At 42.7% G+C, this 17,062-nt stretch overlaps 1 protein-coding gene across 1 annotated transcript; it reads right to left on the reverse strand.

Moving 5' to 3' along the window:
- Positions 1-2,304: 2,304 nt before the first annotated feature.
- On the reverse strand, positions 2,305-13,565 carry VPS18 (VPS18 core subunit of CORVET and HOPS complexes). Its single transcript, XM_071558419.1, has 5 exons — positions 13,433-13,565; positions 8,471-8,612; positions 8,195-8,286; positions 5,617-7,487; positions 2,305-4,902 (listed from the first exon to the last, which is right to left on the reverse strand). The coding sequence occupies exons 1-5, from the start codon at positions 13,521-13,523 to the stop codon at positions 4,174-4,176; spliced, it is 2,925 nt and encodes a 974-aa protein (XP_071414520.1). The 5' UTR covers positions 13,524-13,565; the 3' UTR covers positions 2,305-4,173.
- Positions 13,566-17,062: the final 3,497 nt, after the last annotated feature.

Below are 17,062 nucleotides of genomic sequence, written 5' to 3' on the forward strand. Positions count from 1 at the left end.
GGATGGTCTCTCTACTAAATCAACTAGGTCTGTAGGGAACCTACCCTAGGATACAACAAAAGAAGAGAGGCTGCACCTCAAACACCCTGTTCAGTTTTGGGCCTCTCACTACAAGACAGATATTGAGGTGCTGGAGCATGTCCAAAGAGCAACAAGGGTCTGGAGAACAAGTCTTATGAAGAGTGGCTGATGGAACCGCAGTTGTTTAGCCTGGAGAGAAGGCGACAGAGGAGGGATCTTACTGCTCTTTACAAATAACTGAAGGGAGGTTGTAGCAAGAGGAGGTTGGTCTCTTCCAGGTAACAAGTGACAGGATGAGAAGAAACAGCCTCAAGTTGTGCCAGGGAAGATTTAGATTGGATATTAAGAAAAATTTCTTCACTGAAAGAGTGGTCATGTACTGGAACAGGCCATAGAGGGAAGAGATGGAATCACCATCCTGGAAGGTAGTTAAAAGGCATGCGGATGAGGCACCTGGGGACATGGTTTAGTGGGGACCTGGCAGTACTGGGTAAGCAGTTGGACTTGATCTTAAGGGTTTTTTCTAACCTAAATGATTTTACAATTCTGTGATATTTATTAACAGAGTAAATCCATCTTTTGATACTCAAAACCTGAACAGCAGTGACCTGTAAACTGAAATTGCCTTTTAGTTAAAGAAAATTTTTAACATCTTTACTTCCAATAGCTACCTTACAGATCTGTCTCCACACCCCCCGCAAATGTGCTGCAATCCTGCTTCAGTTCCTCACTTGTGCACTATTCTTTCTTCTGCTACAAAAGGCCTCTAAGTCTGCAGCAAACCTGAGTATTTAAATGGACAGCAATGACATCTAGTGGCTTGTTAAGAATTTCCCTTTCTGAATTTCCAGCCTGGGCATTCATTTTTCCAAAAGAGACAGAACACACTGCTCCCCAAGTTTCAGTTAGCTGCTTTCAACTACAGATCAACAGCAAATGCACCTGAAATTCTCTACAAACTCTGTCAACACACACACTTACCACTGTCTCCCTCAACTCCAGCATTTCCCCCTAACCCTTGCTCAAGGCCTAGGAGAGGTGATTTGCTAGGCACAGTGGGCTATAGGTCTTGCCTGCACAATTAGATTTCTTCATTGTAGATCTAACTACAGGTATTTGTTTTGGGTACACAGGGCTGAGGCTTCCACCTTCCCTTTTGGTTATGCTGTTCTTCAGCTGCATTAAAGTAAATGGCAGGGGTTATTCACACAGATAAGGACAAAGCCCAAGGCCACACTACTTGTAACAGCTGGTACATAGCTAAAAAACAAAGGACTGAGTTCTAAAATCTAAGTGTGTTGTAATTGCAAGGAGAAAAGATAAAAATGCTACTCTGAAAGCAAAGAGAGGAAGATCTTGCAGATTAGATTTATGGGAGAACAGTAAGCAGTTCACTCCCCTCCACCACCACATACCCACTCGCTCCCCAGAAAAACAAACTCTTACCTTTTTCACTGAGTGACATTGCAAAATTGCTAAGAACCCCACATGAGTGATTATTCAAATTTTGAAGCATGTGACAATGTAAAGAAAGTTCAGAAGACACCTTTATGAAGCTTACTGTACTACTAGCACTAGTCACTTAATCACTCCTGCAGTTATTGCTGCAGTAACACTCTCCACAACCTTGACAACAAATCACCTAAATGATTTTTCAGTTAACAATGGTAAGGAACCATGAGATCTGTGGCATGTGCATGTGGTGCAAACGCCAACAGCCCTCAGAGAATATCGCATACTAATTATTAAATTAAAAAAACGTACCTAGTTCTAGTTTTGTTAACTGAGAATCAGTAGGTTCTTGAGGTGCCTTCCTCTACCACCCCATCTCAGGCAAAGGCTTGAGGGTTTTTATTTACTTGCTATCCCTCAGTTCCCATGGATACATGCTTCTTCCAATATTATGGACAAGCAGATCTCTCTGGAAAGGTCTATAAGCAAACTTCAGAGCACAACAGAAACATTTCGTGATGCAACTTCTGCAGCACCAAGGAAAAGAATGGAGGACTACAATAATTCTAATACACCAGGAAAGCTTCCTGTAAAACCCCAAAAGTAAAGAGATGGAACAAGTATTAGGAACATCTCAAAGAAAACAAATAATTTGAAATTACCCCCTGCATTAGAATGAGCTGATACTTGTGTTTCTGCTAAAGGGCAGAAAAGCAGCCACTTAACTTTGACCAGAAACTGGTTTGCGTGGGAGCCTACTGTTACTTTATAATGCCATAGACAATCTTAAATATCACACTGCTTCCAGGAAAAGAAGATGATTCACAGGAGTGACCAGTTGTAACAGATTTAATGCTAAACATCAAAAGGCATTACATTTAGTTTTCATCACAAATTCTTCTGTCAGACTCATCAACTTATTCAAAGCAAAACGCTATCCAGAGCCAAAGAAAACTACTTGTGTGGGTTTCTGAGCCACCTCTTAAATGGAACCACTGAAACAGTGGTTTCTGGCAAGCCAGCAAACACACACCACCAGGTGATAACAAGACTGCCTATTCAACAAAGAAAAGAGGATTTCAAAACCTCAGGTCATGCTACTGTCAGATCTGTTCTTTATTACTCATGTCATTTTACACAAATAAAATTCATTTGCTCCAGGCTGAAGCTCCCAACAAAAGCACAGAAGTTCTTCTGAAGTTCTGAACTGTTATCAGAATTCTTAGGTCAGATCCTTGAGGACACCAGTTTATATTCTCCTACACTAACATAAAGACCCATTTCTACAACGCTACAAACACGGTAAGTGATTAGGAGATTGAGAGATGACAAGCACATACATTCATGTGAAAGAACTGAAAAGGTTTCTCAGAAGTACTTTCTATTGCCTCAATTACAAGAATATTATTATCTCTTTTAGAACATTCAATTCTTCTGTCAATTACTATCTTAGTGATTCAGCCCCAAAACAGCAAAAATTAATTAAAATTTTATTTTCTTTAAATAAACAAGGAATGCTTGCAACATCTCTAAAGGAAATTTTTATTCACTCACTCACAATGCAGTGATTGTTATCTTCTGGGAAGAATTTTCCAAGTTGGAGCAATAGATAGAAGCACTGAGTTACAGCCATCTCCAGAAAGTATCAAATACTATCAGGAAGGCAAAAGACATTTTAAGTACAAGGTACTGGCTTTGAAGGGCAAAGCGAATTTCACACCAGTGAATTTTTCTGTAGCCTACTATTGAGCAAAACTCTGACTTGATCTCTAGTCTAGTATCAAGTGCAGCTTGAAGAGGAGCACTGCAGGATAATACAAAGAGGTTGTGTTCCTGCTTGCAGAGTATCAATTGAAATCTTACTACTGCATCTATCAACTTTGGTTTGGGGCAAAGACAAAACCAAGACCCACTATTACAAAGGCAGTCGTAGTAGTAACAGGATGGAGAGAGGGAGGAAGGCATGAACAGGCATTTCCAGAAACAGTACCTAGAGAAAATTCAAATGTATGGTCTTGTGCATAAAGCTTGTGAGAAAGAGAATTACACATCTTAAATTGAAGGCTAATTATTTTAGTGTATTATGAGACACTCCTGCTTGAGAATTACACACACTCTTAGATCATATTGTGCAGAGACATGTATTTGTGTAGCATGATGTTTATGAAATAAATATGTAATGTATTTGTCCTTTCATATTCTTTCCATGTATGTGGTTTTAGACTCTCAATGAAAAGGAAACTGAGGGCAATTTCCACCTTTGAAAGCAATTAATGAAGACTACATTGCTTAATGTCCTTCCCTACTTCTCCCTTTAAGCTTCCCTTCACCAAAACAAATACCATGCAACAGGGAAGACAAATCATGGGCTATTCCCAATTCCTTCTGGACAACAAGGCACTCGATTATCTTCACACTGAGAACCTCAGAACAACTGCAAGCAGCAAATATCTGCTAAATGTATTCCAGGATATAAGTTAGTTTTAACTATTGTTCAAGTTCTTAAACAGCCATAGGTATATCTCTCCCATTTTTCAAGACTAGTTTTCTGTAATCCTGGTAAGAAGACCCCACTACTCTCCTTGGAGTTCCACAGAAGCCACTGTGTCCCTGCTCCTGGAAGTTATACTGCCACCACAGAAGCTTTGCAGGTTGTGAACAAAACCACTCTCCTGTATCAACAGTTGCAGATTTGGAAAACTACAGCCAGCTTTGCATCTCCTCTTCATACTTTTGGGGATCAATAAAAGGCTTGTCAATGGATCGGATCATCAGCTCACCACAGTACACACATTCAGCTGCCACAATATCATCAATGTCAGCTTTGATCTGTTCCCGACTCTGCTGACCCTTCCCCAAGCTAATGCTATCTGCATCCTTGGGACGATGGTGGCTCTTGGATGGCTGACTGGTAGCTGCCAGCTTCTTCTGAAGATCTTCAAGTTTTGCCTGCTTATAGGCAGGAAGGTTTGGGAAAACTGCTTGGAGGAGACAGTCATAGTGAAACATGTGACCACACAGAAAAAGGTAAAAAGGGCGGTTCAGAAGTGGAAAGTCACAAGCAGCACATTTTTCCTGAGGCTCCACAGAGCCGTACTTATTTCTCATTTCTTGGATGTCCTCTCGGATCCTCTTGGCACTCTGTGTGGCTTCCTCCATCTCTCTTTTCAGCTCCTCTATGTGCTTGTTGTAGTCCTCCAGAGAGTTACAAATTGCCTCCTTGAAGTGGTCAATAGTGACAAAGTCAGGAAAGAATGGCAGCACATCTTCAATCTTCAGCAGGGCACAGCTGGAGAGGCAGGCCATAGCCTTCTTGACATCCTTCTCTTCCTGAACAACATGGCGAGCGATCTTCAACCACAGCTTCTTCCGGAGTTCCTCATCATCTTCAGGAAGATCTGCACAGGACTTGGCAAGATCAACATCTACCTAGAAGTCGGACAGACAAGGAAACAGCATTAATTTTCCCTCTTTGTTTACCTACCATTCAACTTCAAAACCTGCTGTCCATTATAGGAGGCATTAACAGAAAACTGCTATTGCTATCCCACTGCCTCAGACTGCACTACTGACCTGCTCCTGCACCTCTCCTCTCCACCAATACTCCCCCTTGATGATTCATTTGCTACCCAACAGAGAATAAAGCCCAGCACAAAAAGGGCAAATACATGTTACATTGTCTTTGTTGGTCACACATTTCAGCAAAGACACAGCAATGCCAATAGGAAAAAATCCAACATCTCCCCGAAGGTCAGATTAAGCTGACAAAGGTGTTCTTCAGCAACAATTACCACAGCTAGGAATAGGAAGTAATCAGAATCCTTACCTGCAGCTATACAAGTCTTGCATAAAGGCAGGTAAGTTACAGATACTTTATGTCAGAGACTGAGCTTAAGTCAGACAGTACTCCTCCTTGTACTTTCCATGCCCCCTACCCTCAGTTATGGCTTGTAACAGCTGTCTACTTAAAACAATTGTGAAAGCACAGAAGTATGTTAACAGAGACAGGTCTTTCTTCCTAGCCTTGGCTGCACAGCTTTGATACCCACGAGTCTGTCCAGTTTCTCTCAATGCTCCATTGTTCAAGGTAACTTGAATAAGCTACATTCCTGTATATCACAGCATGCAGACATACACACACACCTGTAAAGCAAGATCCACAGCCTCCTCGTATAATTCCATCACTTTGTAAATATGGACACATGCACGGTGGTGCCCATGCTCTGCGCACAGGCGCAGAGCATACTTCAGGTCATAGTGGATCCTGTTTGGGTTGGTTCCTGCTTGCTCCAGATATGATAGCAGTGAGTCCTGCCGACATAGAGCATAAAGAGACAACAGGTAGTTGTGAATGGCTTGCTGGGTTTCCTCCAACTGATAGACACAGAACTCCATGTATCTAATGGCTTCATTGATCTGCTGGGTGCTGGCACTCTGGCTATAGTTAACAAGGGCTGGAATGAGGTTCCTGGCATCCAGTCTTGAGCCCATAGAAATCCAAGCATCAACAACCTTCTTGGGAATATGCTGGATTAGAACTGGAGAGAATTTGTAGAACAGTTTCTCATCTCTGTGCCTGGATAGCACATTTAGAGCCTCATCATACTCATCATGCTGGCAGTGGTGAGCTACTACACGCTCGTAATCCTGCATGATGACTGCAAAGTAGACCATGTGCTCTGTGTCACCATGGCTTGCCAACAGGTCATAAATAGATGCCCGATTATTAAAAAGACAGTCTTTGTTTTTAGGACTGCTCAGGAAAGTGCGAAACTTCTCCCGTGTATCCAAATAGAGATTTCTTTTTGAGGGATCTCCTTCCAATATACCCAGCCAGTTCAGGTACAGCTCTGTCAACCATGTGGTCAGCAGAGTGGTCTGTGTCTTCTCTGAAGGCTTTAGGTTACTTAACTTTTTAATCAGAAACTCCATCAGGGCCTCTTCTTGCTTGGCTTCAATGAACTTCAGAGCAATCTCCTCAAAGTAGTTCTGGGTCAGTGCATAACATTTGGCACTGTCTAGATACCTCTTGTTTTGGAAACAGTGCTCTGCCTCTTTTGCCAGCACAATATCCAGACACTCTGGACGGTCCTTACAATACTCTTTAGCTAAATCAAACTTGTTCATATTCATATACATCTTCCACACATCTCTAGATTCCCGTTGGACATGGTAGCGGAACACTACTTTCTCAGTGTGGATCCATATCTGCTGGACTGTGGGATCTTTGATCATGCGTGTCAGCAGGCCAAACTTCTCCAGGAACAGATCTTGGAAAACAACCTGCCCATTCAGAGTGCATACAGCCTTCACCCGGTCAGGCAGCAGCAACAGGAAGTGGAACTGGGTAAGTACAATGGATATTGGCTTGTTCACAGTTATGTCAATATCAGAAGGGTAAACCCAGACCCGTTCATCACTCAAAATGGAATCAGGACGACTATAATCCAATGTACCATATAAAACACCATTTCCCATCATCCAGGCAAAGGAACGTGGGTTGGAACGCAGCTTTGGGGTGTAAAAGGCAATCTCACTGAAACCCAAGTTGGCTGGAAATTCCCGAAAGCTGGGCAAATGGTCAGCATGCATAGCAAATATAGAACTGAAGCCTTGCTGCTCTGTCCCTTCAGGCACTTTGCCAACAAACTGGAAGAGTCTCTTTCTTGTGGTTGCTATAATAAAAAATTTCCCTTCTATCCCTCGTTCAATCTCCAAGCAGCAGACTGGGGCAGGTCCTGATTCCTCCTCCAGAGTGTAGACCTGTCGGAAGTACTGGTCAGGGTTAGTGCTGAAGAGGCTTCCTTCGCTGACAGAGATTTCAGCCTCATAGATCTGCCCTTGGGATGTCCCCACCAGGATGGGCCCAGTGTTGGTCTCTGAACCAAGAAATTTGTTCCAGCCCACACTTTCAATCAAGTGTCCTTTCCAGCGGGAGAGTGCCCGCACTTTCTGAACACTTCTGTTCAGGTAAAGGCATTCACTGGTGTTCAGAGCAATCAGGAGATGGGAGCCTGCCAACAGGAGACAGGAATGGGAAGGAGAAAGAGAGAACAAATTAAGACTGTGCCTAAGCAAGCCAAATTCCTGAGGCTTCTAATCCTAACATTTGATAAGCTCCAATATCAACATACGTAATCCAAGACTTTCCCAGGCATTCATATGAATGTGGGGGATTTCCATGCTGGATCAGAATGGTAGTCCATATGTTGCAAACTTAACTTACTAGTCCCAGATGCTTTAGCAAGAAGGTATTCTGTTTCAATAAGTGTCCTAAGGATAAACAGTTCCCAGAGTTTGCTCCTATCCCTGCCAATTGGTGAGAGATATGAGCATCTCTTTCCAAACTTTGGTTTAATTTTTTTAAAATCAATCAAGGCTACAGTGAACTGCAGACATTTTATGGTCCATTTCAAAAATTCTCATATAAACCATACAGCACAGAGTGATGGCTAAAAATTTCCTTTTACTTTAGCAGCCTGGCTCAAAACAGTCTAATTGCATGTGTTCACTTCAGAGAGCTCAAAAACGCAATATAGACACAACAAGCCAGAGCTTTACTAATAGCAAAAGGGTCCCTGGGCAACAGAGTCTGGCCCACAGAAGATCAACCTGTTCTCCATATGCACACAACATGAAGGGAACTTCACCAGTACTTGTTATGCAGGCTCAATTGCACCACCTTCCACTGTCTGTAAATATACACAGTCCACTGCCTCACCTGTGTGGTCCAAAAACATCTTGTAGACTCTGGCTTCATCTTTGCGTCCCAGTTCTACCTGATTAGGTTCATCTGGCTTCCCAAGATCAATCCTGCAAAGAGAAACCAGGAAGGCATGCTTTCAACAAAAGTTCATGTACATGTAACTCCTCAGCTGTTTGCCATATATGGCTCATGACTTCATATCCGGATTGCAAATATAAATTCTCTATCAACTTAAGGGGAAAAAAATGCAGGGGAAAACAAGCAATAATTTCAGGACTCTGGCAGCATTACCTGAGAAGGGTGTCTTTGCCAAGGCTCATACAAAGCTGGTTAGAGGAGACCACTAAGCTGTTAATTTTCTCTGGAGGAGCAAAATCAATCCTTTGCTTGTTAAATATTGGTGTTTCCTTCTCCAGTCGTGCATTCACATATCCTGCAGAAAGAATGTGAACAATTAAAAACTAAGTAAGACAAAACCCCGTAACAACGATCCCACAGCATGTACATAGAAAGCAGCACTCACATAGATATGTATATCAGGAAAGAAAAGTAACAATATGCTTTACTGTCTTGTCACAGAACTGCAAACTTGTCATAAGCATTAATTTGAAAGAGCGTCGAATTGCAGGGGATGCCACAAAACTGTCACATAAACTGCAAAAAAGCTGAAAATGAGAGTAGAATCACATAGTAATTTGTTTTCCTTGGCTGACAGTTTATTTGTTCAACACAAGAAAGAATATCTGGTATTACCTCAGACATAAAGAGGGCTCTGGGCAGACAGTACCATACAAGCTACGCAAGAGACCACCGTGGTGTTAACTGAAATATATTTCTCTCTCATTCCATGTTGGAATTGAATGAGCTACCATACTTTACATTCATTACACACAAGCTAAAGCTATTTTTAAAGCTATTTTGGGGTTTCTGTATCCACACAGCAGACTTCATCACAGAGTCTGTTGGATTATTTACTGCATGAAACGTGAAACACAGCTGGAGTCACAATGATGTCTTTACCACAACCCTGTTCTACCAACCATAACACTATCCTAACTGCAACTCCCCAGCTTTTGCAGGACAGCATGCAAACTACTTATTAGAGCCAAAACAATAGCTAAGACTTGGTGATTGCTGAATCAATGCTCCAGTCTTGGCATAAATCACTTCCTGAGCCAAAGAACCATTTAGACTGGTTTATCATTTCAGGGCAAATCCTAAAATGGAGCCAGACTAACCTAATCCTCAGGTCTTTTCAAAAACCATGCCTGGATTCTAACAAATGCCCATTTAAGTTAAGGCTAGAGTTAAGAAGTTTGACAAGACATGATCACTTTATAGGAAACATGCTGCATTTTAAGCCCAACCAAGCAAACCTGACAAATCAATGAACTAAAAACAGGCATGCGTTCAACCAGAAAAAGTTAGCTAATGTGACTAATTAAATATTCAGCTAGTCAGTTTAGTCCTAGAAAGTTTAGGAAATGTGGCTTACGTGGTAAGGCACACCGAGGGATTATTTATAAAGGAGATCTAGATTGGAAAGGCAGAGAATGGAGAAAGTCTGACTTGAGAGAAGTGACATACTGTTGGAGAAATGTGTTAATAAATATGTCTTAGAGGTATAATCCTTTAAAAACCTCTTATGATTTTCAGTACAGATGGGCGAAGCACAAGATCCAGTTCTAACTCATTCCTTGGGCTATGACAATGGCAAAAGCCCAGCCATTGGCAAGTAGTCGACAAACTAACTTTTAAGACAGGTGAATCTATAATACATGTGGCAGTACAGAAAAGCAGCACACTGGATTTAGTTTTCATTTCACATGGGTAGACATCTGCACCAAGAAACATAGGACTTGAAGCGACCATGCCATTCTATTCCTAATTGAGAACAGCACTCTTTATGGTCTTCTTAAGAGGAAGCTAAAAACTACAAAAGTGCTCAGATAAACCAGTGGACATTCAGATAAAACCAAATCCAAGTGATGCTACTCATTAGGAAAATCCTGGAACATATGTGCATCCACCAACAGTTCTTAGGACAAAATGTCATCCATATCTGTCCATGAGACAAGTTTTTCCAGTGACTGAATTTCCCATATGCACAAAGACTTGCACAACCCTCTGTCAAAGAAAACCACAGAGGATCTCCATCTGACCACACTACCTTGAAAGCCACACAGGCTGATACTTTGCTAGGTTAACTCATCTGCTTTGCCCCATATGCAAGTGAAGGATCTCTAAAGCAAGCAGATCCATGCAGCAGTTAAGCCTGGACAGGATGATCAAAACCAAAAAGAGCCATAGCAAGTTAAGGCTGTGCATGGCCAACGTAGCTAACTAGAAAGGTGTCAGCTTAAAGGAAAAAGAGATCTGGAATTGTATCTCAGAGGGAATACACTACTTCCGCCCTAAAGAGCATAGGCCTGACATTCTCTAAATTGGGACCACCAGCACAACTTTGAAGCACACTCAATACCTATAACCTCCTCCAGCTTATTCTGGAAAACTCTTAATTTCAGCCCTAGTGCTGTTGAAAAAGCCAGTGCAGTAGTGGAAAGCAAACTGCTAACACTACGAATCCTTCAATTGTGTCTTCTACCAATGCCTTCTCCTTGCCTCTGCCTCACCACTAGACCAACTACAGGATCTTTAAAGGGTCCTTGTTTTAGAGGAAAGATGCACATGTAGAAACACACAAAGCAACCACAATCTCAGCAGGCAGCCTTTTGCTCAGTTCATGTCTTTTTCTTACACAGTGATCCACACCTTGAACATTATCCACTTATGCAAATCCTTTATTTCCAGTTAAGCCAAACGGATTTTCTTCATTTCAGATTAGGGAGCTGCAATGCCACAGTTTAAATTTGCTGGTATGAACTGTGGTTCAAAATACACAGACAAAACTCCCAAGCTGCAGATTCACATGACATCACAGCTAAGCAATAAACACATATTTTTATATATATATAAGGGAAGAATTACTCTGAGAAACCCACATGTTAAATGGTAAATGGATTGTCAAGTCATATTCATTCAGGTAATCTCAAATTTTTTTCAGACTATCACCAGGCAAAACAAGGCTGGCTGAGACAGCAAGAAAACCCAGACACAGAAAGGAAAGGGAATAACTAGCACTTATATGTAGGCAGGGGTTTAGAGCTGAGGTGGGGTCGGTTGTGGTTAATTCAGTCATAGTTCAAGCCAGTGGATTGGATTCCAGCATTCTGGACTCTTTAGGACTGTATTCATCACAATTATAACACCTGTAGGATCATCACCACTAACATGAGGATTTTAACTAGTGACACCAATAAGAGAAGGATAAGGAAGGATAAGCTTCTTTAATATACAGTTCTCTGTACAAAGGATATCTCAATTTTATAATGCTTATTCCTTTCAAACAGCCTCCTCCTTCAGCCCAATCCTTATGTCCCTTCTCTGTTCAAGGGAGATTCTACTGAAGCATTTCTCACCCTCATTTCTGGTCAAAGCTGCATATTTATTTAAATCTTTAAATCTGTCCAAAGATCTACGTTCACCAACATCAGTCAAGTCTAGTGGGTGATAGTAGGTCTCCCAATGCTGGAGCTACATTAATTCTTCACAATGGAGCAGAACTTCAGGTTGGACATAGAGTCACTACCTGGTTATCTACAAGTTTGAGTAACAAGTGCAGGAAACAACTAACTGAAACAGGAATATGTTTCACCCTCTTCCCAAATTTCCAATCTAACCTTAAGGACTGCTTTCAGGAAGCTAATTATGGTATCTTTTTCCAAAAAAAATTTGCTCAAACTTCAGATTGCCCACAAGTTTTACAAGCCCAAGTTTTATTAAAAATTGCCAGTCTGGTCTGATTTAAGAATAATTAAAATCTTGATTAGGCTGTGCCTTCACCATTAAAGTTTCCCAGACTTCCTTTGCCAACATCAACTGTCAGGAAACAGGCAGATTTCTCAACTCTAAGGCAGCCATGCCTGGAGACAGTTTTACAGCAGTCAAGAAGAAAAGCTGAGTCCTTGAAAATTTATTTTCAGTGATATGGATTGTCCCAACACTGTTCTGCACAACAGCTGTTCAGGCCATTTATTTATCTAACCTTATACAACAAAATAACTATGCATGCCAAAACACACAAGGGGAACATACCTACTTCAGTACCTAGACTCAGAGTAATTCTGTCAGTGTATTGATTCTCAATAATATACATAGTATGACAGAATTCATCAATTCTTACCACATATATGAACCTCACAACCCAGTCTCGCCAAAGATTCACAGTGGGCAACAGTATATGAAGAAAAACTTTGGAAGAATGCATCCAGGTATTTCCAAACTTGTAACTGAAAGATGCCAGTTCAGCATAGCAGCTGGTACTACCATGACAATACCAAGTAGAACAGAATCGTCTCATAACCTACATTTCCCTGCCACACTCAGCAAAATGTTGAATGCTGGCATCTAACAGCAAGTGGTTATTAAACCTAATAAGGCTTGAAATTATCACAGAATATATCTGCCATTTGTTTGCTTTCTCTCACATGAAAGAAACAACTGACTGGACATCACGCCATTACTTTACATGGACTGGACACCTCCCTCAATAGGACAGTCTACCAAAGGTTCACAGACCTTGACAGAAAAGCTTAATAGTGATACAGACTGCTTTCTTGGTAACCTTGCCATCATGTAGCAAAAGGGGAACCATTCAAAAGAAATGAACTCTTTGGAAACTGCCTCTGGGTTACGAAACTAACTCCATGTAGGTGTAGCTGTGCACACATCCGTAACACTCTCAGAGCTGTCTTCCTCAGAGATGAGAGAAAAGAGGAAGCAAAGTGATGAAACGTTCTCAACCAGCCACCACAGCTCTGAGCTGGGCAGGGCAGAGGTGTGGTTGGCTACAATTTGTGACCACAAAGGCATATGCCACTTCGTGCAGGAATATTTGCACCCCACGGCACCAGGGCCGTGCAGAGCCCTCCCGCAGGTAACCAGCACCTCAGTTCTGCCGAGCTGACCCGCATTATTATTCTTCCTGTGCTTCAACAGGAATCAGGCACTCCCTGTGACAAAACACACAGCGAACGACGGAAAAACGCCCTGCGACACACACCGCGACACGCCTTTTGCTGGCAGCACTCCCCCGAGCTGACATGCCCTGCTCACCAGCCGGGGCTGGCCCCTCGCCTCCCCGCGGGAACACCGGCACAGCGCAGGCCCCACCGGGCGCAGGAGAACACCTACCGGAGTGCGGGATGCCCACGCTGGTGCGGCTCTGCTGCATGGAGGCGGAGCGGTGCAGGGAATCCTCGTACTCGTCCAGGATGGAGGCCATGGCCGACACCGACCCCGGCGCTGCCACCGGCCCCGGCCCGGCCCCGCCCGCGCTCAGCTGACACCGTCACGTGGGCGCGGGCGCGTGCGGGCGCGTCCTCGCGGGGCGGGGGCTCGCGGGGCCTGGTGGGGAGGGGGCGGGTCCTCGCCCCGCGGGAGCGCTCGGTCCTGGCGGTCCCCGAACATTCCTCGAGGGGCCGCATAACTCCAGCCCTTGGGACCCTGCAGTGCCCGCGGCTCCTGCTCGCTGCCGCTGGTGTCGAAAGGCCTGTGTTGGAGTAAGAAAGGACCCATTCAAATCAACAAAGCAGTTTTATGTGTCAATCAGATGATCTTTCATCAGCTATTTTATATGCCAATTGATTTAAGGAAACAATCAAATCGAATAGAATAGAACAAAATTCTTCCTTTTCTTGAGTGCTGGGAACATAGGGGATAATTTCGCCAAAGACAGGTTCAACAAGACTTCTGTGTTTCCACGTTTATATACTTAGTTACAACTGATAACCCCTCCCCAAAGTTAAGCAGTATATTTTCGGTGACTTTTAACAGATCTGATGGGCTGTCTTATCTCTGCAGCCCTATATTTCCTTTTAACTAAACAATGTTACAGCTTCAAGCCTCAACCTAGACAGATTTTCTGATTTATTTCTTACAGCTTAGCCTTTAATCTAAACAGGGTTTTGGTTTATTTCTTAAAGTTCAGTTTACAGCTTACAGTGTTAAATTCCTCTTTGTCTGAAGCTATGTATGTTTAAGATCACTGACAAACTAAAGTACCAGCTAAAATAAAAAATTAATATAAAATACAAAGTTAGTACAGTTCTGATTAAAAATTAGTAAAGACCATATGATTTTATGGAAAAGGGGTAAAATCCTTTTTCTTGAAGGGTCCCTGTATCACAATAATAAACCAGAAGTTCCTCTGTGTGAGCTGGACAGTCTGTTTTGTTGTTTAATACAGCAAATAGAACCATGCCAAACTTCAAAACTTGTATTTGTGACCAAATAAGGATAAAAAGAGGTAGGGTACCATCTCAAATGAACACTAGAGACCCCTGCAATGACCCCCTCCCAAATACATGTGCATGTATAATAAGATCTATGCAATTAATTAGCATGTGTATAAGGCTTCTGGGAAATAGGAATAAACTTCTGGGAATGTAAACACATTTTCATGCAATAAACTCTATATAAGTGATAGAAATGTGATTCTCGGTGTGTGTCAGGCAGACAGACCTCCCATGTACCTGGCACTGTAGCAAAGTAATGTTGGCTTTCTAACCTGTAGCTCTGGTGTGAAGGTTTTCCTTCCCATTTTTTGGTGGCACTGTCCTGTTGTGTGCAGCCACGTGCACCGGAAATCACCTCAGCAGCGCGGCAGAGTGCCCCACTAGGATCCATCCTGATGGTCCTACAAACACAGCACTTCATAATGATTCTACTGACTGCAATGAGGAATTGCCTGTTTTTAAATACTCCTGGTAAAACTCCTGTGTTGTGGTTCTTGTGTAGCACTGAGTGGTAAAATCTTGGCTCTATTGCTAGAATGATGATTGAGGCACAGCATAGGGGGATCCAGCCTAAGGCTGTTCGTGAACTATGCTAGACTTGCTCTGAGAGTTTATCCCGGCTTTCTAGACTAAGTGTGTAGGATCCAGCTTCTATATCGCTTAATAGTACTTATAACCTAGGGTTTTCTTTTGTTCTGGTATGCTAACAATTGTTATTTACAATTTTACCTGCTAGACTGAACTAGCAGCATTTATAACAATGGCATTAATAAAAAGACTAATCTCTTACACAATCCTTGGGGTTTCACAGAATACGCCAAATTGGAAGGGACCCACAAGGATCATCGAGTCCAACTCTTAGCCCTGCACAGGACCATCCCCAAGAGTCACACCATGTACCTGAGTGTATTGGTCAAAATGCTTCTTGAACTCTGTCAGGCTTGGTGCTGTGACCACTGCCCTGGAGAGCCTGTTCCAGTGCCCAAACACCCTCTGGATGAAGAACCCTTTTCTAATATCCAACCTAAACCTCCCCTGACACAACTTCAGGCCTTTCCCTCAGGTCCTGTCACTGGTCATCACAAAGATCACTGTTGGTCCCTCCTCTTCCTCTCATGAGGAAGCTATAGACTGCAATGAGGTCTCACCTCAGTCTTCTCCAGTCTATATAAAAGGAATGGAGATGTATATGTGTATACTATCTGTATGCCATATACTATACTGGGAGTATACTGTATACTATAGATTAGATGTAATTTTTACTTTCTGGAAGAAACTGAGAAATGTTGTCCCACAGGGTACAGGACAGTTTGCAATATGGAGGGATCCATTATGAAATAAAGGAGGTCCTTCCAAACTTAGTTTGCACATCAGGTGGCAGTCAGGCACCACCAGCAGCACTGGCATGTGGTTGGCTTTGGAACCCTCCCCTTTTTCTCTGCTCCTTTACTGAACACCACATTCCCATAAACTAGGGCTGTGGTCTGCATCACTCAGCCTCCTCCCCAGTTGCTGAGCCAGATGATATGCAGGTCCCAAACACTGGTGTTCCTGGAGGCTTCCATGGTGCACCTCCACAGGGTCACTTCTGCCTGCTTTGCTAAAAACAGAACATGGCTTTTGCTGATTCCATCTGCCCACAAGCACTGGCAGGAGCAGAGACCCAGTCCCAGCCTCTGCTGTTTACCCTCTTTATGTGGCAGCTCCGAGACAAAATAACAAAACCACATTCTTTTGCTTTCTAATCATCCTGATCATCACAAGCAGCAACTGTTCTCTTTCAGCTTCTCAAAAGATGTATACAAATTACATTAGATTTAGGGTAATGAGTTAGGAAGGGACTTCTCAGACTATCAGATCCATTCTCCCACTCTTGTAGATACCACACCTTAGTGTCCTTTCTCTGTTCCTTAGTGTGTGGGTATTTTCTGCCCCCAACTGCTCCAGCTCGTACCTGTTCCAAATGCTCTCATGATTTCAAGCTCTGATTTCCAGTCTAACATAAGTTGCAGCTAGGCTGAAACCTTTAGTTCTTTTTCAAGCACTCTCCTTTAGTACAGGACATCTTAGAGTGTTCATTTTCTCGGCAAAAATCATCACCAATCATAGCCTTCATTCAGATGTACCAAATCCAGGATTTAACAAACCAGGAAGTTCTTGCCTTTCTCCTCTTAAAAAGGTGGGGTAATTAGTTTCCTGGAGCATCCAAGTAGTTCTCTACATCGGTTTGTTGTAGTTTGGAATTATTATTCTCTCCCCTGCCACTAACTGCTCATGCCATTAGTTAACAAAAAGAGGTAGTTAATTGCAACTGCAACTTGCAGTTAATTAACTGCAATTGCAACTTGGGTAGGGGCAGGTTGTCTCTTTTGGTTTTGGGGACATTTTTTCCATGGAATGCAGGAGTGGTGTGTGTGTGTGCTGCGGAGGAGGGAAGCTTTTTTCTCCTGCTTCTCGTTGCTACTGCTGCTTCTTGCTGAGCCGCTTCTTGCTGAGCCGCTTTTCTCCTCGCCACGGTTGTTCTCCT

Source organism: Pithys albifrons, chromosome 6 (assembly GCF_047495875.1).
Source record: "Pithys albifrons albifrons isolate INPA30051 chromosome 6, PitAlb_v1, whole genome shotgun sequence".
In the NCBI taxonomy this organism is placed as follows: Eukaryota; Metazoa; Chordata; class Aves; order Passeriformes; family Thamnophilidae; genus Pithys; species Pithys albifrons.